The sequence below is a fragment of the Macaca fascicularis genome, chromosome 7 (assembly GCF_037993035.2).
Source record: "Macaca fascicularis isolate 582-1 chromosome 7, T2T-MFA8v1.1".
In the NCBI taxonomy this organism is placed as follows: domain Eukaryota; kingdom Metazoa; phylum Chordata; class Mammalia; order Primates; family Cercopithecidae; genus Macaca; species Macaca fascicularis.
This window is the reverse complement of record NC_088381.1, coordinates 117,717,925-117,740,791: the sequence shown is the minus strand read 5'-3', so window position 1 is coordinate 117,740,791 and position 22,867 is coordinate 117,717,925. Positions and strand designations below refer to the sequence as shown.

The window sequence follows — 22,867 nt, the reverse complement described above, 5'->3', positions numbered from 1 at the left end:
TGTGGACTACTAGATATCGACATGCAAAAAGATTGAGGATAGACCTGTTCATCACACTATTTATAAAAATTAACTTAAAATGCATCCAAGACCTAAATTTAAAAGCCAGAAGTATAAAGCTGCTAGAAGAAAACAAGGCATAAATTTTCATGATCTTGTATCATGCAGTAATTTCTTAGATATGATACCAGAATCATAAGTAATCAAACAAAAAACAGATAAGTTAGACATGAAATTAAAAACCTTAATTCAGCCTGGACACGGTGGCTCATGCCTGTAATCCCAGCACTTTGGAAGGCCGAGGCAGGTGGATCACCTGAGGTCAAGAGTTCAAGACCAGCCTGGCCAACGTGGTGAAACCCTGTGTCAACTAAAAAATATGAAAAATTAGCCTGGCATGGTGGCAGGCATCTGTAATCCAAGCTACTTGGGAGGCTGAGGCAGGAGAATCGCTTGAACCCAGGAGGCGGAGATTGCAGTGAGCTGAGATGGCATCATTGCATTCCAGCCTGGGCAATGAGCGAAATTCTGTCTCAAAAAATACAATAAATAAATAAAACCTTAATCCAAAGAACATTATCAAGAAAGTTAAACGACAACCCACAGAATAAGAGAACATATTTGCAAATCATTTATCTGATGAGACTAGTATCCAAATAATTCTTAAGTTTCAACAATAGAAAGGGAAGTAACCCAGCTGAAAAATGAGCAAGAGATTTGTATGGATATTTCTGCAAAGATATGTGAATGGCCAACAATCACATGGAACAATTCTCAGTATCATCAGTCATTAGGAAAATTTAAATCAAAATCACAAGATACCAGTCAGGCGCTGTGGCTCATGTATGTAATCCCAGCACTTTGGGAGGCAGAGGCAGGTAGATCATTGAGGTCAGGAGTTTGAGAACAGCCTGGCCAGTATAGTGAAACCCATCTCTAGTAAAAAAAAAAAAAAAAAAAATATATATATATATATATATATATATATATAAAATTAGCCGGGTGTAGTGGCACATGCCTGTAATCCCAGCTACTCAGGAGGCTGAGGCAGGAGAATCGCTTGAACCCAGGTGGCGGAGGTTGCAGTGAGCTGAGATCACGCCAGTGCACTCCAGCCAGGGCGAAAAGAGCACGACTCCGTCTCAAAAAAACACAAGATACCACTTTATACCCACTAACACATGTTGGTGATGATGCTGGAGAAAACAGTAACACGTGTTGGTGATGATGGTGGAGAAAATAGAATACTGCTATGGGAAATGGTTTGGCAGTTGCAAAAAATGTAAAACATAATTGACCCTGCAATTCCTCTCTTAGGTATATACCCAAGATAAGCAAAGGTATGTGTCCATACAAAACTTGTTTGCAGATACTGATAGCAGCATTATTTATAATAGCCAAGAAATGGAAACAATTCATATGTCATTCAATTAATGAATAAACAAAATGTGGTATATCCATATAATGGAATATTATTCAGGCTTACAAAGAACAGAAGTACTTATATGTGCTTTTAACATGGAATGACCTTGAAAAACATTAAGCTAAGTGAAAGAAGCCAAACCTAAAATGCCATGTATGATTACATTTGTATAAAACGTCCAAATTAGGCAAAACCATAGAGACAGAAAATAGATTAGTAATTGCCAGGGACTGGGTACAGAGGAGAAAATGGGGAGTGGCTGCTAGTGAATATAGGGTTTCTTTTCTGGGATGATGAAAATGTTCTGGAATTAAATAGTGTTGATGGTCATGGTCACACAGCATTATGAATATACAAAAAGCCATTGAATTGTGCACTTTAAAGGGGTGAATTTTATGGCAGGTGAATTATACCCCAATTTAAAAATATTTGAAATCTAACCATAAGGGACATATTATTCATGTATGCTCTTCATGTTCATGATTCCGCCAATCTATTTTAATTTTGGAAGTCTTCAAACTTTAAATGGATTTCTCTAAATTATCTTTTCTGGAGTGAAGTTAGAATTATTGATGTGAGAGGATATTTCTTCTCTGACATGTTTTATTTACATAGGTCATTTAAAAGCTTGCTCTGTAAATAGCAATATTAAAAATATATTTTTAGTAACTTTTTATAATGATGAAGTAAAAATGTATTAGTATTTAAGATATATGATTGACTGGCCGGATGCGGTGGCTTATGCCTGTAATCCCAGCATTCTGGAAGGCTGAGGTGGGTGGATCATGAGGTCAGGAGTTCAAGACCAGCCTGGCCAAGATGGTGAAACCCCGTCTCTACTAAAGATACAAACATTTAGTGGGGAATGGTGGCGGGCGCCTGTAATTGCAGCTACTCAGTAGGCTGAGGCAGAGAATTGCTTGAACCCAGGAGGTGGAGGTTGCAGTGAGCTGAGATTGTGCCACTGCACTCCAGCCTGAGTGACAGAGCAAGACTCTGTCTCAAAAAAAAAAAATATGATTGACCCTGTCATGCAGCATGTAATTTTCATCTTTGGAGAAAGTCCATACTTTGGTATTGAAACATTATGCATTGTTATTCCAGGAGAACCCATCCCCCCACGGACCTTGACTGAAGCTGGCACAATGGCACTTTGCTACAGTGCTGCTTGGGATGCACGAGTTATCACTAGTGCTTGGTGGGTGTACCATCATCAGGTAATAAGGGCTCTTGTCCTTTTTCTTATTAAGAGCTACTGTGTGTCAAATTTTGAGAGTATAGAAATAAATAAAGCAGACAAGGCTCTAATAGAGCTAACATTTTTTTGGTAGAGGAAAATATGTACATAATGTCAGGTAATAAGTGCCATAAAATATGTATTTTTTAAAGTATGAAAGGGGATAGAGAGTGATAGGGGATACCATTTTGGATGAAGTATTGGGGAAACCTTTCTAGGAAGGTAGGATTTGAGCAGAGAGGTAAATGAAGAGAGAGTGATCCATACAGTTATACAGGATAAAGAGTATTCCAATTATTATTGATTATTATTGGCATACTGACCTAAAAGGCCTTTCTCCTGTTCATCTTTGTTGGAATATTCTGAATTCTCTTGGGCCCTTCCAGAAAAGTAGGCATATCCTCATTTGTTTTTAGTAATTGCCCTTCTTGGTGGTTAATGATGATGTTGGGTTTTTTTTTTGCATTTTTTTTTTCTTTGTAGAGATGGGGTTTCACCATGTTGGCCAGGCTGGTCTCGAATTCCTGACCTCAAGTGATCCTCTTGCCTCAGCCTCCCAAAGTGCTGGGATTACAGGTGTAAGCCATGGTGCCTGGCCAGTGCTGTTTAGTTTGGTGATACTTCATTCCATATTTGACCTCACATTGCTATTGATTTCTTATCATACTTTTGAGAATTATAATTGATGATGATGTACTTTTATAAGTTCATAAAGCTGTACAGTAGGATAAAAAGAGTTCAGTTTCATTATACTCCCTTAGATTTAGTTTCATTTTTGTATCTTTTTATATTTATTATATGCTGTGCTGTGATATTGTCATTATAGGGGGATTATAAATTGCTACCTCAGTGCTGTTATAAAAGTGGTTTTAATTCTTTTATTAAGAAATTTTTTAGAATGAAATTTAGTGTGTTTTTAATCCCTTGCTGGTTTTTTGTGTTTGTTTTGTTTGTTTTGAGATGGAGTCTTGCTCTGTTGCCCAGGCTCGAGTGCAGTGGTGCAATTTCAGCTCACTGTAGCCTCCGCCTCATGAGTTCAAGCGATTCTCCTGCCTCTGCCTCCTGAGTAGCTGGGACTACAGGAGTGTGCCACCACACCTGGCTACTTTTTCTGTTTTTGTAGAGATGGGGTTTGGCCATGTTGGCCAGGCCAGGTCTCAAACTCCTGGCCTCAAGTGAACTCCTTCCGCCTCCCAAAGTGCTGGGATTACAGGTGTGAGCTAGCACACTTGGCCCCTTGCTATTTTAATAACTATGACTAATAAAGATACTCTGAAGATTTGGGGGTTTCAAAGATTTATAATTTTTTATTTATTTATGTATATATTTTTGAGATGGAGTGTTGCTCTGTCACCCAGGCTAGAATGCAGTGGCATGATCTCGGCTCACTGCAACCTCCGCCTTCTGGGTTCAAGCAGTTCTCTGCCTCAGCCTCCTGAGTAACTGGGATTATAGGTACCTGCCACCACGCCTGGCTAATTTTTGTGTTTTTAATAGGGACAGGGTTTCACTGTCTTAGCCACGCTGGTCTTGAACTCCTGACCTCATGATCCACCTGCCTTGGCTTCCCAGAGTGCTGGGATTACAGGCGTGAGCTACCACGCCTGGCCCCAAAATTTTTTTAAATTATGGGATAAGTTTACTCACTTTCTTCTGTTTGCCGAAATAGGATATATTTTTTAAAATTTTCCTATAATCTTTATTTCATATAGTGAAAAGTTACTTTTGCCTCATGCCTGTAATCCCAGCACTTTGGGAGGCCAAGGTGGGCAGATCATAAAGTCAGGAGTTCGAGGCCAGCCTGGCCAGTATGGTGAAACCCCACCTCTACTAAAAAAATACAAAAATTAGCCGGGCGTGGTGGTGCGTGCCTGTAGTCCCAGCTACTTGGGAGGCTGAGGCAGGAGAATCGCTGGAACCTGGGAGGCTGAGATTGCAGTGAGCCAAGATTGGGCCACTGCACTCCAGCCTGGGTGACAGTGCAAGACTCCGTCTCAAAAAAAAGAGAAAAAAAACTTTATTATCAAAAACAGTATCTTAGACAAGGATTTTATTTAATAAATAGAGCTTTATTTTAATAAACATAGCTTTATGATAAGCTCATTGACCTAGCATTAGTTTTCTCATTACATCTCACGCTGGAAGAGATGAGTGGACCAGTTCTGCTGTCGTCCATGGCATTTGAAAATTATTGCCGGGCATGGTGGCTCACGCCTGTAATCCCAGCACTTTGGGAGGCTGAGGCAGGTGGATCACGAGGTTAGGAGTTCAAGACCAGCCTGGCCAACATAGTGAAAGCCCGTCTCTACTAAAAATACACAAATCAGCCGGGCATGGTGGCGGGTGCCTGTAGTCCCAGCTACTCAGGAGGCTGAGGCAGGAGAATCGCTTGAACCCAGGAGGTAGAGGTTGCAGTGAGCCGAGATTGTGCCACTGCACTTCAGCTTGGGCAACAGAGTGAGACTTCGTCTCAAAAGAAAAAAGAAAGAAAATGATTGATGCTGTGGATTCTTTGTTTTTCTTTGTTACTTCCAGAGGCTTATCTGTCATGAAAGGGCTATCTTTCCCTTCAGTATTGAGAATTTATACGAAATTACAAACTTTTCAGGAGACAGTGTGGCTTACTTGACTCTGACTTTACTTTCTCAAGTGGAAAAAGAAAACCCCGGAGTATTTTTAAAATAAGAATACAATGTATTATTGTGTTCTTCAGGTATCTAAAACAGCACCAACTGGAGAATATTTGACAACAGGAAGCTTCATGATAAGAGGTAATGTCTTGACAGGAAAAATATCCCTAGACTTGTCAATAGATTATGGAGACAGGTTTGAGGACAGTTTACAGATACTCTTAGAACAGAAACTAATTACTCGGATTTCTTATATAAAGTCTGCTATGAAGTAAAGAAATTTTTGCCTTGGTGGGACAAGTTTAGTGTTTGTCATATCTTCATGTATATTTTTTTTGAGGGCAGTGCACTTTCGTGTAGTTTAGTTATAAGGTTAAGAAAGTATAGCCTGAACTTATTTCTGAAAATAGAATATTCAGGGTCTGACTGACCCAGAATATCAGAGCAAGCATGTATTTTTTTTCTTCTTAATAACTGTTCCTATACATACTGCCCAGTTCTATAAATGGGAAATGTTATTCATGACATAGTAAAAGACAAAATGGATATGACCATTCCTGTCATCTGACACTAATTTTTTTTTGTTTTGTAAGCAAAAAGTGGAGAAACCTGATTTTTAAAGCATTAATGTACGTTATCTTTTGTAGGAAAAAAGAATTTTCTTCCTCCCTCATATCTAATGATGGGGTTTAGCTTCCTTTTTAAGGTACTCTTCAGCTTCTTGGTTATTTATTTATTTTTTTCCTGATTTTCATTAGTCTTGTTTAAAGCTCCGTCACTGACAAGTAACTATTTCTTTAGGTAGATGAGTCTTGTGTTTGGAGACATCGGGGTGAACGAAAAGTCAGAGTACAGGATGAAGACATGGAGACACTGGCAAGTTGCACAAGCGAACTCATATCAGAAGAAATGGAACAATTAGGTAGTTTATAGATTTTAAGAAATTAGTTTGTGATGTTTTTTGTTACCAAGTTTTGCTTCTAAATCCTTAGAAGATCATGTCTCTTTTGGGATAATCTAAATTTCAAAAAAAAAAACCCAAAGTACTTGCTGTTTTACTGAATTTTGTTTTTGGAAATGCTAAATATACTTATTCTAGTGAATTTAAAAGTATTTATCAGGCCGGGCGTTGTGGCTCATGCTGTAATCCCAGCACTTTTGGGAGTCCGAGGCAGGTGGATTGCTTGAGCTCAGGAGTTTGAGACCAGCTCCTGGGACAACCCAAGGACGAGCCTGGGCAACATGGCAAAACCCCATCTCTACCAAAAAAATCAGCGCCTCTAGTCCCAGCTACTGAAGAGGCTGAGGTGGGAGGCTTGAACCTGGGAGGCAAAATATTTGTTTCAAGTAGAGAGTAATTATAGTTGCTAGAATAAATTTACCTGCCTACCTAAAGGAACTACGGAAAATATTTCCACTAAACTATTTTGTAGTTACTCTCTCTGCCAAGGTCATTCCTTTTTACAGGTAATATTGCATTGTTTCATTTACTATTACTGTTGTGCTGTAAGATTCTATTGATTGAGGCTCACCATTTCCCTGGGACTGTATAAAGTGCCTTATTTACATTCTTTTCTTTTTTTTTTTTAATCCCTGAGACGGAGTTTCAGTCTGTTGCCAGACTAGAGTGTAGTGGCGCGATCTTGGCTCACTGCAACCTCTGCTGCCCAGGTTCAAACAATTCTTCTGCCTCAGCCTCCTGAGTAGCTGGGATTACAGGCACCTGCCACCACGCCTGGCTAATTTTTGTATTTTTAGTAGACGGGGTTTCACCATCTTGGCCAGGCTGGTCTTGAGCTCCTGACCTCGTGATCCACCCACCTCGGCCTCCCAAAGTGCTGGGATTACAGGCGTGAGCCACTGCACCTGGCCTATTTACATTATTTTCTATTCTTGTAACCATCCTTGTCAGATGAGTGGTGGCATGTCATTTTGCAGGTGAGGCAGTAGACCCTATTACTACTATTAGTTCCTTTGCAAAAGAATGAGCACCTGTTATGTGTGTTATGTAATATGTATTTAAGTTTTATGTGCAAATTATAATAAAAGCAGCAAAAGTTATACAACTAATTTTGCTGTCTTGCTTTTTGGAAATACTCAACTAAGGCAAAGTTGTGGTTTTGTATGTTGAAAGGGTAGCAATGTCCAAGAAATTTGTTGTGGTAAAGGATCTTGGAGATCATTTAGTTCAACCTATTCATGATACAGGTTATTCTTTTGTCTAAGAGTACCCTTTGGGAACGATCAGGCATTTTTCTGGTGATTTTTTGGAGAAATATGGGAGAAACAGTCAGTGGAATATTTTTATGACGTTTTCAGGAAATGACCTGGCATGGTTGGTAGTCCCACACTGACTTTCCTTATGGTAATTCTACAGATGGAGGTGACACTAGCAGTGATGAGGATAAAGAGGAACATGAAACTCCTCCTGTAGAAGTAGAACTCATGACTCAGCTTAACCAAGAGGATATCACTGTTCAGAGTGGTAGAGATGAACTGAATGAGGAGCTCATTCAGGAAGAAAGCTCTGAAGATGAAGGAGAATATGAAGAGGTTAGAAAAGATCAGGATCCTGTTGGTGAAATGAAGGATGAAGGGGAAGAGACATTAAATTATCCTGATACTACCATTGACTTGTCCCACCTTCAACCCCAAAGGTAATTAAAAAATAAAATTTTACATATTATTGTGTAAGCCGAGAATGATGATGAGGTGTAATCCTTACCAAGAAAATACCAAGATTGACATCAGTACTTTTACCCTCCATTGTTTTACTGCTTTTTCACCATTTGATTGGGTCTCTCTGCAAAGGAATTCCCAGGACCAGGGTAGAAAAATACAGTGCATTTAGAGTGGCCAAACTAGATCCAAAGAGAAACAACTAAATGGTTATAAATGCTAAAAACATAACAAAGGCAGTTCCATCAAAGAAATGTGTTTTAGTTTACATAATGTTTTACAGATCATCAGGTAAATAGTCCACAGTTATAAATGCACAATTAACGATGTAATTCAGAACAGTCTAGGAGTCAGACAGACCAGTGTTGGGTCTTAGGGTGTGTCCTTGGTAAAGTTACTTTGTGCTTAAGCTTCAGTTTCCTTCTTGGTGAAACAGAATGGTATCCCTTTCATGGGGATTTATGCATGTATACCACCTGGCAGTGCCTGACACACAGTAAGTTTTCAGTACACGTCACCTATTTTAAAATGTATATGGAAGTGTGGAGAGAGGAGCAATTTGGTTGTATGTTTTTCTCACTTTACCAAATGTGAAAATCTGTTGGATTGCCAGTACTTAAGAGTATGGTGTGGGAACATCTGGGGGCTTTGTAAATGAGTGTCTTTTACAGGCTGGTAGAGACTCCGTTCTGTTTATTTTCATAGGTCCCTCCAGAAATTGGCTTCAAAAGAGGAATCTTCTAATTCTGTAAGCTATTTTCAGTTTTATGAAGAACATCCTATTCTCAAGGAATCATTTTCTACTTTTTAATACTTTTCAAAAAAATTAATAATAGTGATGTTTGCATTTGCCTGTTTTTTTGTTTTAATAGAGTGACAGTAAATCACAGAGCCGGAGACATTTGTCAGCCAAGGAAAGAAGGTAAACACATCTGTGTTATCTAACTACAAAGCATGATTTTCTTTTTTTTTTTTAATTGATAGCTCAGCTACCACAGATTACTTAGCTGTTTAAAGACTTCCTTCATTAAATTGACCAAGATTTAGCAGAAATTTTTCGTTGTTAATATTAAGCTCTAATACATTTTTCTGTTTAAGGGCCCTAATCTGTCACTGTAATCAATGAAATAGACCTAGTAGGGTAAGTCCTCACTTAACATTTTCTTTTCTTTTTTTTTGTTTTTTTTTTTTTGAGACAGGGTCTCGCTTTGTTGCCCAGGCTTGAGTGCTAAGGTGCAGTTGTGGCTCACTACAGCCTCAAACTCCCAGGCTCAGGCAGTCTCCTGCTTCAGCCTCCCAAGTAGCTGTAGTGGCACATGCCACTACAAAAATGTTTATATTTTTTGTAGAGATGGGGTTTCATCATGTTGCCCAGGCTGGTCTTGAACTCCTGGGCTCAAGTGATCCTCCCACCGTGGCTGCCCAAAGTGCTGGGATTACAGGCATGAACCATTGATGCCCGGCCTTCACTTAACATTTTCTTTTTTTTTTTTTGAGATGGAGTCTCACTCTGTCGCCCAGGCTGGAGTGCAGTGGCGCGATCTTAGCTCACTACAAGCCCCATCTCCCGGGTTCACGCCATTCTCCTGCCTCAGCCTCCCAAGTTGCTGGGACTACAGGCACCGGCCACCATGCCCGGCTAATTTTTTGTATTTTTAGTAGAGATGGGGTTTCACCGTGTTAACCAGGATGGTATCGATCTTCTGACCTCGTAATCCAAGCACCTTGGCCTCCCAAAGTGCTGGAATTACAGGCGTGAGCCACTGCGCCCAGCCCACTTAACATTTTCAGTAGGTTCTTGGAAACTTGGACTTAAGAGAAACAATGTGTAATGAAACCAATTTTGCCATGGGCTAATTGATATAAACAGGAGTTAAGTTCCTCTGGCATATTTTTGGTCACAAAACTATCACAAAACTTCTAAATAAAGACTGAAAACACTTCTAATACTAAACATTAAAATAAATATAAACTGTACATATATTTAAGAAAGATTAATGAAAGCAAGCACGATAATTATTTACCCAATTTTTGGTAAATCAATGAGTGATGGTAGTTGTGGTAGTGGGTTAAATCAAGGACTATTTGCAAAGTGAAAATTGTAGAGTACCTCCTACTACCATGAGGTTCAAAAACAAAAATATGGCACGTTCTTTAAGCACTTTCATACTACATTGTTTATTGTACATTTGTATGACTATTGTTTAGTTTATGAATTTTTGACAATCATTTATATTGTCATTCATTCATTCATTCGTTTTTCAACCGCTTATTCCAGTTAAGGGTCATTGGTGGCAAGAGCCTATCCTGGCAAATCAGGGCAACAGGCCAGAACCAACCCAGAACAGGATGTCATTCCATTGCAGTGCACTCATTCATGCTGGGATAATTTAGACACGCCAGTTAACCTAACATGCGCATTTTGGGATGTGAGAGAAAACCTGAGTACCTGGTGAAAACCCACACAGACATGGGGAAAACATGTAGACTCTGCACAGATGGTGGCCATGGCCAGGAATCAATTTTGTTTTTCATTCTCATCAAAGTTACAACAATGATGTTGAATTAAATTATGTTATTTGAGGACTTGCTCTAATAAGACAGAGCTTTTACTACATAAACATGTACAATAATGATTTCAGTGTATTACATAGACTAGTTCTAGGGTAATATTGTCAGGAATAAATAGGAATACCTGAAATTAGGAAAGTTTTACATAAGGCAGAAGACTTGATTTTTTATTTTTTATTTTTTTTTGAGATGGAGTCTCGCTCTGTGGCCCAGGCTGGAGTGCAGTGGTGTGATCTTGGCTCACTGCAAGCTCTGCCTCCCAGGTTCACACTATTCTCCTGCCTCAGCCTCCCGAGTAGCTGGGACTACAGGCGCCTGCCACCACGCCTGGCTAATTTTGTTTTTGTATTTTTAGTAGAGATGGGGTTTCACCATGTTAGCCAGGATGGTCTCGATCTTCTGACCTTGTGATCTGCCCGCCTCAGCCTCCCAAAGTGCTGGATTACAGACGTGAGCCACCATGCCAGGCCAATTTTTTTTTTTTTTTTTTTTTTTTAGCAGGTCTCAGGAAGCAAGTAGAAGCAAGGCAAGGGCAGAAGGGAAGGAAACGACTACTGTAGGGTGGGAAAGACTAAGACAACTAAAGCATTCCAGGAAGAGGCCCTAAATCGGAATGGACAGTAAAGCCTTTTCATTTGAGAAAGATAATCATTAAACAATTACAGAGAATTCTGAGCATATAGCACTGTGCTAGATACTTACGGAGTATACAAAGAGGTAAAGTATAAAGCTCCTGCCTTAAAGAGGCTTTTGAGTCCTGGATTCAGGAAGTAGTCATAAATATGTAAATAGTATCTGAAAGTGATAAAGTAGTTCAAGAGTAAGAGATTGCTATGAGTTCAGATGTTTGGGGAAATAACATCAGAAGTACACCTTGAAAGATATGTTAGCGGTTAAGTAAGTGAAGGAGGGAGACTCCAAGGAGAATTAGCATTAACAAAGAGGAGTGCTTCTTTGGGGTAATATGCATAGTGCTTTGGGGAAATGATAAATAGACTCAGTGGGAAGGAAGAGAAAGTTTGTTTATTAAATGGTAGATGATATGATTGGAGAAGTAAATTTGAACTAAAAATGGAGTACTTAAAAGCTAAGGATTTTGGACTGTACCCTTTAAAGTGATACGAAGAGAATGTGACATAGGCAAATGATTAAGGAAGATTAAAACAGAAGTTAATGGCTGGATGTGGTGGCTCATGCCTGTAATCCCAGCACTTTGGGAGGCTGAGGCGAATAGATCACCTGAGGTCAGTTCAAGACCAGCCTGAGCAGCATGGTGAAACCCTATATCTACTAAAAATACAAAGTTAACTGGGCGTGGTGGCACAAACTCTGTCTTAAAAAAAAAGTTCAGAATATGTAGACTCTGGAAGAAGTCTGGGTGGGATGTAATGAGGACCTGAACTAAGACGTTGGCATTGGGAACAGAAAGAAGAATACCACAGTAATAAAATTTACCCTTCCTTCTTAACCTGTGTATTTTTTAATCCATTTAGTCCACCAACCAGTCAAGAAATGTTTTATTAAATGCCTAAGACCTCCCAACGCTATGTTGATACAAAGAGTACAAATCCCAGTGCCTGGCCATTAAGGTGTTCGGGGGCTAAATGTGCCTAGTGAGTAAGGATGACTCAGGGGTGACAATATGTTGAGCTTGGATGATAGAAAGAAAGATAAATCCATGAGAGATGAAAAATTTTCATCTTTTTCCTACGTGATGATTTTGAGCATCTTTGTATTTTCTAACTTGGTGATTAACAAGTGAAGCAGAAGGCATGACCATTTATATACTGTATATGTGCCCTTTCCCATGGAACTTTTTTAGGGCACTAAGAATTGAAATTCTAAGAATGAGATGTTTCCATGTCTTTTTTATTCAGGGAAATGAAAAAGAAAAAGCTTCCAAGTGACTCAGGAGATTTAGAAGTGATAGAGGGAAAGGATAAAGAAAAAGAAAGTACTGTACACATTGAAACTCATCAGAACACAAGCAAAAATGTTGCGGCTGTACAGCCAATGAAACGAGGACAAAAGGTAAACTTCAGGATGATCTATATGGTTCACAGTTAAGTTGTGAGGTTCCTTTTTAATTTTTTAAAGTTGAAGTGAAATAGAAAATGTAGGCCAAAAAATAATCCTTTGTGATATCCTTTGACTAAAAATTAGTTGAGTAGATATAGCATTTGGGGAACATAGAGATCACTACTAGAAGTTATTTAGACTTTCAAGATCATCTGCACAGAAGCTTTCATTTTATCTGGAAGAGTAATAGGAGATTATGGTTTGCCAAAGTCGCCCAGCTAGTTAAGTAGCAGAGCTGATATTTATTGAGAATTTAGCTCAGTAATTTTTCGATGTTGTTTAGAGTTCTTAGATATTTTGCTAAAAGTGGATGATGAAGAAAGAAGTACTTGTGATAGAACATACTCTTTCCACACCGCCCCCGCCAGCTCTCCCAAGATAGAGTCTTGCTCTGTCACCCATGCTGGAATGCAGTGGTGCAGTCAGGGCTCACTGCAGTAGCCTTAACTTCTAGGCTCAAGTGATCTTCCCATCTCAGTCTTCCAAGTAGCTGGGACCACACAGGTGCATGCCACCATACTCAGCTAATTCTTTTTATTTTTTGTAGCGATGGGGTCTAACTATATTGTCCAGACTGGTCTCAAACTCCCAGGCTCAAGTGATCTTCCTGCCTCACCCTCCCAAGGTGCTTGGAACTAGACGTGTGTTAGCCACCATGTCTGGTTACAATATAATACACTCTTCAAAACGCTGTAGCAGCCAGGTGCAGTGGCTCATGCCTGTAATCTCAGCACTTTGGGAGGCCGAGGCAGGTCGATCACTTGAGGCCAGGAGTTCAAGACCAGCCTATCTAACATGGTGAACCCCATCTCTACTAAATATACAAAAATTAGCCAGGCATGGTGGTACATGCCTATAGTCGCAGCTACTCAAGAGGCTGAGGCAGGAGAATTGCTTGAACCCAGGAGGCGGAGGTTGCAGTGAGCCAAGATCACGCCACTGCACTCCAGCCTGGGTGACATGGCGAGACTCTGTCTCAAAAAAAAAAAATGCTGTAGCAGTATAAAAGTGAGGGGATTATGGACTTAATTTATCAGTGTACTTCTTTTAAATTTCTTTGCAATCTTTTTTTTTTTTTTTTTTTGAGACAGAGTCTCGGTCTGTCACCCAGGCTGGAGTGCAGTGGCCGGATCTCAGCTCACTGCAAGCTCCGCCCCCCGGGTTTACGCCATTCTCCTGCCTCAGCCTCCCGAGTAGCTGGAACTACAGGCGCCCGCCACCTCGCCCGGCTAGTTTTTTGTATTTTTTAGTAGAGACGGGGTTTCACTGTGTTAGCCAGGATGGTGTCGATCTCCTGACCTCATGATCCACCCACCTCGGCCTCCCAAAGTGCTGGGATTACAGGCTTGAGCCACCGCGCCTGGCCGCTATAATCTTTATAAATATGTTTTGTGATCTTTCCTTCATCCATAGAGGTCAGATTTTCCTATGCTTTTTTCCAGTGAGCTGCAAATAAATGAACATGTGCATAAGGAAGGGAAGACTCAACATAATAAAAATATAAATTCTCCTCATATATAATTTCAACATGACTTTAATCAGAATTGAGATTTTAATGCTTGATAAAATAATTCTAAATTTATTTTAAAAGGAGTAAATGCTTGAGAATAGCTAAGAAATTGAGGGATTTCCCTATGAGGTAGTAAAATAATTAACGCTAGAATTTTTACAACAGCATGTTATTAACATAGGAATAGCTAGACAGAAAAAAGTGAGACAGAATAAAATCTAGACACAGGACCACTACCTGATATTTAGCGTTTTAGTATGTGATAAAATAATATTGCAGATCATTTGAGAAGATATGAAATATTCAGAATGATGGCTAACCATGTGAAAACGGTACCACAGTGCATTGCAGGTGGAGAAAGTAAAGAACCACCAATAAAAAAACAAATGGCCAATCTGGAAAAAAAAAAAAAAAGTGATGAAAGAAATGCTGTGTAAACCTGGGGAATTTTTTTTACCCATCATTTTAATAGATGCTACATTGTCAGTCGTTCAGTAAATGTTTGAGTGTACAACATGGGAATTCCAGTCAAAAGTCTTAACAGTGCTTCTGCCCTTTGACTCAGCAATTCCTCTTATAGGAATTTATCCTAAAAAAAAAAAAATGATGGGTATGCACTGAGGACGTTGAAGTTTATATTTGTAGTAGCACAAAAACTGCAATTAATCTTAAGTGTACAACAATATGAAATAATAAATGATGCATTTTTACAATGAAATATTCTGCAGATAGGTTAAGTTTCAAGGCAAATCCTGATAGAATTTTTATTAAAATACATTAGATTTTTAGATTATTTTCTGGGGAATTGTCATTTTAACCACTTTGAGTCTTCTTATGGAAAACCATAATTGTGCAATTATAAAACTATAATTGAGCAATCTGCCCGCCTCAGCCTCCCAAAGTGTTGGGATTACAGACGTGAGCCACTGCGCCCTACCTATTTTTAAAACTTTCATTTCCTAGTTGTTATTTGCTGGTACATGGGAAGACACCATTCGTGTTGATCTAGTAATGAGCAATCTTACAGAGCACTTACTAATTTTAATACTTCATCTGTAGGCAGTCATATCGTCTGCAAATTATGGCTTTTCTTCTAGTCTTAATACCTTTTTATTTTCCCCATGTTTTTTGCAGTGACTGAAAAGCAAAAGTATTGTGTTTCATAGAAGTAGTAATTGTGTATATCTGTTAATGCCATTAAAGGAACTGTTTCTAAGATTTTATCATTGTGGGATGTTTCCTTTGGGTTGTTGGAGGATACCTTTTTGAAAGTTTTTTTTAGTAATGATGAGCTAAATGTCTCTGAATGGTTTTTCTGTATCTATTGGATTCTTTTTGCTTGTTTTTTTGTTTTTGAGACAGGGTCTCACTCTGTCGCCCAGGCTGGAATGCAGTGGTATGGTTATGGCTCACTGCATCCTCAACCTTCTGGGCCCAAACCGTCTTTCTACCTCAGCTTCCCAAACAGCTGGGACCACAGGCGTGTGCCACTATGCCTGGCTAATTTTTCCTTTTATTATTTTTAGAGACAGGGTCTTCCTATTTGCCCAGGCTGGTCTCTAACTCCTAGGTTCAAGTTATCCTCCTGCTTGGTATCTGAAAGTGCTAAAGTTACAGGCATGAGCCACCATGCCCAGCCTATGGCATTATTTTCTCTATTAATCAGTCAGTATGGTATATTACTTGAGCAGAATCTATTAATTGGCCTCTAATTTCTCATACTGTCTCTGCCTGGTTTTTGTGTTTACACATTATATCAGTTTCATAAAATAAATTTAGGACCTCTCCCGCTTTTTCTGCTCTCTAGAACTTTGTATAAAATGGAGATTGTGGCCGAGCACGGTGGCTCATACCTGTAATCCCAGCACTTTGGGAGGCTGAGGTGGTTGGGTCACCTGAGGTCAGGAGTTTGAAACCAGCCTGGCTAACATGGTGAAACCCCGTCTGTATTAAAAATACAAAAATTAGCCGGGTGTGGCGGGACCTGTAAGGTCCCAGCTTCTTGGAGGCTGAGGCAAGAGAATTGCTTGAGCCTAGGAGGCAGTGGTTGCAGTGAGCCGAGGTCATGCACTGCACTCTAGCCTGGAGCAAGACTCTGTCACAAAATGGAGATTGTTCCTTGAAATTGGATAGCATTTGCTTATAAAACTAGACCTAATGTTTTGGGTTTTGTGAGGAGATTTTTTTTTTTTTTTTTTTTTAGACTGAGTCTTGCTTTGTTGCCCAGGCTGGGATGTAGTGTTGCAATCTTGGCTCACTGCAGCCTTGACCCCCTGGGCTCAAGCAATCCTCCCACGTCAGCTTCCCTAGTAGCTGGGACCACAGATGTGTGCCACCATGCCCGGCTATTGTGAGGAGATTTTTAAGAACTATTTTCAGTTTATTTAATGACTTTAGGTTTATTCAGGTTTTCTGGGATTTTTTTTGAAGTTGGTTTTCCGAAGTTGTATTTTCTAAGAAACTCTGTTGTCATCAGGTTTTCCATTTCTCAGTCCAGTTTATTGGTAACAATAGTTTTTCTCAATTTTTTTGAGGTACAGTGTACATAATAGTAAAATGCACAAATCTTTGGCTCAGTGAATTTTTTTTTTTTTTTTGGAGACAGAGTCTCGCTCTGTTGCCCAGGCTGGAGTGTAATGGCCCGATCTCGGCTCACTGCAACCTCCACCTCCCGGGTTCAAGCAATTCTCCTGCCTCAGCCTCCCGAGTAGCTGGGACTACAGGCGTGCGCCACTATACCTGGCTACTTTTTGTATTTTTAGTAGAGACAGAGTTTCACCATGTTGGCCAGGATGGTCTTGATCTCTTGACCTCGTGATCCGCCTGCCTTGGCTTCCCAAAGGGCTGGGATTACAGGCATGAGCCACCGTGTCCGGCCTCAGTGAATTTTTGTAAGCACACACATCTGTGAAACCACCACTCAGATCCAGATACTTTACTTGGAATGTTTCCAGCATCCCAGAAGGCTCATGCTTGTTTGCCAGTTTCTTTTTTTTTTTTTTTTGAGACAGGGTCTTGCTATGTTGCCAGGCGGGAGTACAGTGGTGGTGTGATCTCAGCTCACTGGATCCTTCTCCTCCTGGGTTCAAGTGATTCTTCTGCTTCAGCCTCCTGAGTAGCTGGAACTACAGGCACACGCCACCACACCCAGCTAATTTTTGTATTTTTAATAGAGACGGGGTTTCACTTATGTTGGCCAGGATGGTCTTGCTCTTGACCTTGTGATCCACCCGCCTCGGCCTCCCAAAGTGCTGGGCTTACAGGCGTGAGCCACTGCGCCCAGCTGGAAGGCTCATGCTTGCCACTTTCTAAGAATATCCCCACATGACTTCTTGTTTTTTGAGACAGAGTTTTACTCTTGTTGCCCAGGCTGGAGTGCAATAGCATGGTCTTGACTCACTGCAACCTCTGTCTCCCAGGTGCAAGCGATTCTCCTGCCTCAGCCTTCCAAGTATCTGGGATTACAGGCATGCACCACCACGCCTGGCTGTTTTTTTTTTTTTTGTATTTTTGGTAGAGATGGTGTTTCACCATTTTGGTCAGGCTGGTCTTGAACTCCTGACCTCAGATGATCCACCCGCCCGGACCTCCCAAAGTGTTGGGATTACACGCGTGAACCACCGTGCCAGACCCTCACATGACTTTTGGATCCATAAGTATGCATTTCTGTTCATATACATATGAGTGGAATTTTCTGGGTTGTGGCATACATGTTGTTTGGCTGTATTAGATACTGCCAGTCAGTTTTCCAGAGTACCTGTGTCAGTTTCCCACCAAGCAGTGTATGAGAGTCCAGTTACCCCCCATCCGTAGTAACACTTAGTATTGTCAGGTTTTCTTTTTTCAGTCATTTAAGTGTGTATATATGCTGATAGCTCATTTGGCTTTTATTTCATGTCCCTGATGACTAATGATATTGAGCACTTTCTCATGTTTTTTGGATCTCGAAGCACCTATTTTAAAAATTGGTTTGTCCTATCTTTCTAGTTGATGTATACGAGTTCTCTCTAATCCTGAATACAAGTCCTTTCTTGGATATATGTATTGCAAGTGCTTTTCACACTTTGGGGCTTGCTCTTTTTCACTTTTCTAATAGTCTTTTTTGATGAGTAGCATTTTAAAATTCTAATTAAGTCTGATTTATCAGTCTTCTTTTACGGCGTTTGTGTCCTGTTTAGGGAAGTCTTCACAATTTTCAAAATGTGTTATTTTGGTCCCAGCTAATACAATTAATCAAGACAAACATCTCTAGGGTGGGGCCTAGATGTTTATAGTTTAAAACCCCTAGAGTGATTTGGGGATGTAATCAGGGTAAAGAATAACTGGTTTATTTAATAAAATACAGAGTCTTGAAAGCCTCTAGAATAAGTGCCTAGCCTAGCTTTGCTGCTTTATTTCTTATTCTTCCTCCATGTGTACCCTGACTCCAACCAAATGTGATGACTTGCTATTACTATTCTCTTTCTTTTTAGACTTGCTTTTCCAATACTGTTTTACTTTATTTCTTCCTCGCAGTTCATTATGTTGTGTTAATTTATCCTTACTTCTCTGTGTATCTTCTCTCCACCCTATGGTACATTCCTTGAGGATGAGGACTTCGGTTATCCAACTTTGTAGACTTCATATTGTTTATTATAATAGTGCCTTATTCAGTAAGCATTTTTGACAGAGAATATAAAGTAACACCATTTCTTTGCAAGTATTTGTTGACATTTTTTTGCTGCTGAATATTTCCAACCAAAATCTTCTGATTTTGTAGAGTAAAATGAAAAAAATGAAAGAAAAATACAAAGACCAGGATGAAGAAGACCGTGAACTTATCATGAAATTGCTGGGGGTAAGTAACATCTAAAAACATTTTTTCTTTTGCTTTTCAAATGGGCATCTAGTCCACTGCTGGCATTCAATACATTCTTAACACTGACTAATGTTTCCTCTATGAATTAAAGTCTGCCGGTTCAAACAGAGAAGAAAAAGGGAAGAAGGGGAAGAAAGGAAAAACAAAGGATGAACCGGTGAAGAAACAGCCCCAGAAACCCAGAGGTGGACAAAGGATCTCTGACAACATTAAGAAAGAAACTCCGTTCCTTGAGGTTATAACTCATGAGTTACAAGACTTTGCTGTAGATGATCCACATGATGACAAGGTAAGGCTACTATACATGTGGGCTTCTGCTTCTTAATTAGGGTGATTAACCATCCTGGGGTTCCCAGGACATGGGACTTTCAGTGCTAAAACCAAGACAAGTGGGTAACCCTATTCTTAATGGAATGTCGTCTCAGAAATATAACCTGAAAGACTAAAATTGCAATATCTTATCTAAGCATGAAATGATAGTATTGATAGCTGATAAAAATTTTGTTACAAGCCTTTAGGAAGTAATCAGTTTTATGGAGAGGCTTTGATTCTGATGGGAACTGAGTTAAATTAAGACAGAGAGGCCGGGCGCCGTGGCTCACGCCTGTATTGCCAACACTTTAGGAGGCCAAGGCAGGCGGATCACAAGGTCAGGAGATCGAGACCATCCTGGCTAACATGGTGAAACCCTGTCTCTACTAAAAAAATACAAAAATATTAGCCAGGTGTGGTGGCAAGCGCCTGTAGTCCCAGCTACTCAGGAGGCTGAGGCAGGAGAATAGCATGAACCCAGGAGGCGGAGCTTGTAGTGAGCCGAGATCGCACCACTGCACTCCAGCCTGGGCGACAGAGTGAGACTCCGTCTCAAAAAAAAAGGAAAGAGAATCGGGATTGTCTTGAAGATGAGTAGAAAATAAATTTTCACTTTCTCTAAGCTTTTCTGTAGGAATCTATGCTATATTGTCTCATATAATGTTGAAAATGGGTACACCATTTAAGAGCCAAGTACCCTGGTTACAAAACCAGTGAGAAGTTTGTATTTTTCCAGCTAAGATGATTGCCTAATTGTTCTATTAAAAGTACAGCAAGCTCAGCCTTCTGTATATCTTCTTACATGAATATGTACATCTTCTTGCTTTTTTTTTTTTTTTTTTTTTTGAGGCAGTCTTGCTCTGTTGCCCAGGCTGGAATGCAGTGGCACAATCTCGGCTCACTGCAACCTCCGCCTCCCAGATTCAAGCGATTATCCTGCCTCAGCCTTCCAAGTAGCTGGGATTACAGGCGTGCATCATCATTAGCACCTGGCTAATTTTTGCATTTTTAGTAGAGATGGGATTTCACCATGTTGGCCAGGCTGGTCTTTAACTCCTGATCTCAGGTGATCCGCCTGCCTTGGCCTCCCAAAGTGTTGGGATTACAGGCATGAGCCACATGCCCAGCCTGTTTATTTTTTAATAACTTGGTTTAAAACAGGCCAAATAAAAAAATTTTACTTTTGTCTCCAGCATTTTTATGTAAAGCTTGAGTTATAATTGTGTGCTCAGTTTAGTGCAGGTAATGCTTACAGGGATTCTATATTACTATTTTCTTTTTTTCCCTGATGAACAGTTGTTGTTTAGTAATACTAAAACTCATTTTGGCTCTTAAAATTTGTACATTATTCTTGTGTTCTGTAAATCCTAGACTCAAAACTGCTCACTAGAGGTGTTAATTATTAATGTTCTTTCATGAGTAGGTGCTGTGGTCTAAATGTTAGTACCCCCCACAATTCATATATGGGAACCTAAATTCCCAGTGTGATGGTATTAAGAGGTTGGGCCTTTAGGAAGTGAAGTCATGAGGGCTCTTCTGTCATGAATGAGTGCCCTTTTGCCATATGAGGACACTGCAATAAGGTGCCATCTTTTTTTAAGATGAGGTCTCCCTATGTTGCCCAGGCTGGTGTTGAACTCCTGGGCTCAAGGGATCCCCCAACCTCAGGCTCTCAAAAGTACTCGGATTACAGGTATGAGCCACCACATCCAGCCTAAGGTGCCATCTTTGAGGCAAGCCCTTATCAGACATTGAATCTGCTGGTGCCTTGATGCTGGACTTCCTAGCCTCCAGAACTGTAAGAAGTAAAATTTCTGTTTATAAATTATACAGCCTAAGGTATTCTGTTACAGCAGCGAGACAGTCGGTTATCTCCAGATAGATTTTTCTTAAGTAAGCAAACAAAATTAAGCATATTTTATGGGATATGGGAAAAATTTATCCAAAACTGTTGAACAAATATTTAAAAATAAAAGTTATGTTTACCAGAATTCTCCATTTGCTTTTCTCCTGGCAAACTTATCAACCTTAGTTGTCATTTTAAATTCTCCCTGTAACTTTTGCTGCTTTAACATATACTTTATATGAAAGTTTCAGTTCCCACCTCCTCTACCTCAGAGAACTACCCTTCTTCTCTTGAATGACATTACTTTCTTAATACACACACACACACACACACACACACACACACACACACACTCTTCAGAGTCTTAGGAAGAATACAACCTTGAGGCCCCCTATCCTGGTTATATCACTGTTTCTTTCTCCTTATGGTTTAATGGTGAGGCCCCCTATCCTGTGGGTCAGAAATGACAGTCTGGTTATATCACTGTTTCTTTCTCCTTATGGTTTAATGGCGTGGAATTTCATTTTACATTATAGCTGACATTTTTATTTTTATATGTTCGGAACAGGAGGAGCAAGATCTGGATCAACAGGGAAATGAGGTATGATTTTATGTTGGGGTTCCTAATGCAACACTGTGATTACAATTCAGTTCCCAGAATGTTTGAAACACAACTTATTAAAACTTAAAAACTTAAGACTGCAGGTCTGGCCGGGCGCGGTGGCTCAAGCCTGTAATCCCAGCACTTTGGGAGGCCGAGGTGGGTGGATCATGAGGTCAGGAAATCGAGACCATCCTGGCTAACATGGTGAAACCCCGTCTCTACTAAAAATACAAAAAACCGGACGTGGTGGCAACGCCTGTAGTCCCAGCTACTCGGGAGGCTGAGGCAGGGAATGGCGTGAACCCGGGAGGTGGAGCTTGTAGTGAGCCGAGATCGCGCCACTGCACTATGGCCTGGGCGACACAGCGACACTCCGTCTCAAAAAAAAAAAAAAAAAGACTGCAGGTCAAGAAGTCAAACTTTCAGGGTCTTAATCCCACCTCTGCTGTATGTAACTGTACCAACTTGGAAACACTATTCTTTGTGCCTCAGTTTCCTTATCTGAAGAATGGGGATAATGTCCCTACCCAGGAGAGGGTTGTTTTGATAACTAATATATGTAAAGGGTATTTAGAAAAGTTTATGGCACATAGCAAACACTCAAATATCAGTTATACTTCAACACCAAGTATTCTGTCCTAAATCTATAAGTTTATTCATATTGTTAAATAAATGGGGGCAATCTCACAGGTAGCACAGCAAATAAGAACTCTAAGAAGCTCTGGGATTTCTCCTTAATAATGGGGAAGAGAGAAGGCTGTTCTAGCCTAGGGTTTCTCAGCTTTGGCACTATTAACATTAGGGGTTGGTTAATTATTTGTTGTGGGGTCTGTCCCATTCATTATAAAATGGTTAGCGACATCCTTGGCCTTTACCCACTAGATGCCAGTAGCAGCCCCTACCTCTTCCTTCTCACCCCTCATCGTGTCAACCAAAACTATCTCCAGACATTGCCCATTGTCTTCTGAGGGCAGAATCTCCCCAGGTCGAGAAATAGTAGTGTAGCCAAGGTATTAGTCCCATTTCCATATGATGGGACTTAAATCTACTTGTGGTTATTACTGCATCATTTAAATCCATAACAGGTTTCTGCAACTCAGGTAATATACAATAGTTTT

General features: G+C 40.1%; 1 protein-coding gene across 8 annotated transcripts in view; it reads left to right on the top strand.

Moving 5' to 3' along the window:
- Nucleotides 1-22,867, top strand: part of NEMF (nuclear export mediator factor) — a 70,298-nt gene that overhangs the window by 45,477 nt on the left and 1,954 nt on the right. For all 8 annotated transcript variants that reach the window (XM_045396374.3, XM_045396373.3, XM_073997343.1 and 5 more), the window contains 11 exons: nt 2,528-2,640; nt 5,374-5,431; nt 5,938-5,996; nt 6,092-6,212; nt 7,668-7,947; nt 8,675-8,717; nt 8,842-8,891; nt 12,418-12,571; nt 18,889-18,966; nt 19,079-19,276; nt 21,714-21,746. In XM_045396374.3, the coding sequence (XP_045252309.1) occupies nt 2,528-2,640; nt 5,374-5,431; nt 5,938-5,996; nt 6,092-6,212; nt 7,668-7,947; nt 8,675-8,717; nt 8,842-8,891; nt 12,418-12,571; nt 18,889-18,966; nt 19,079-19,276; nt 21,714-21,746 (1,187 nt within the window). The remainder of the gene's footprint in view (nt 1-2,527; nt 2,641-5,373; nt 5,432-5,937; nt 5,997-6,091; nt 6,213-7,667; nt 7,948-8,674; nt 8,718-8,841; nt 8,892-12,417; nt 12,572-18,888; nt 18,967-19,078; nt 19,277-21,713; nt 21,747-22,867) is intronic.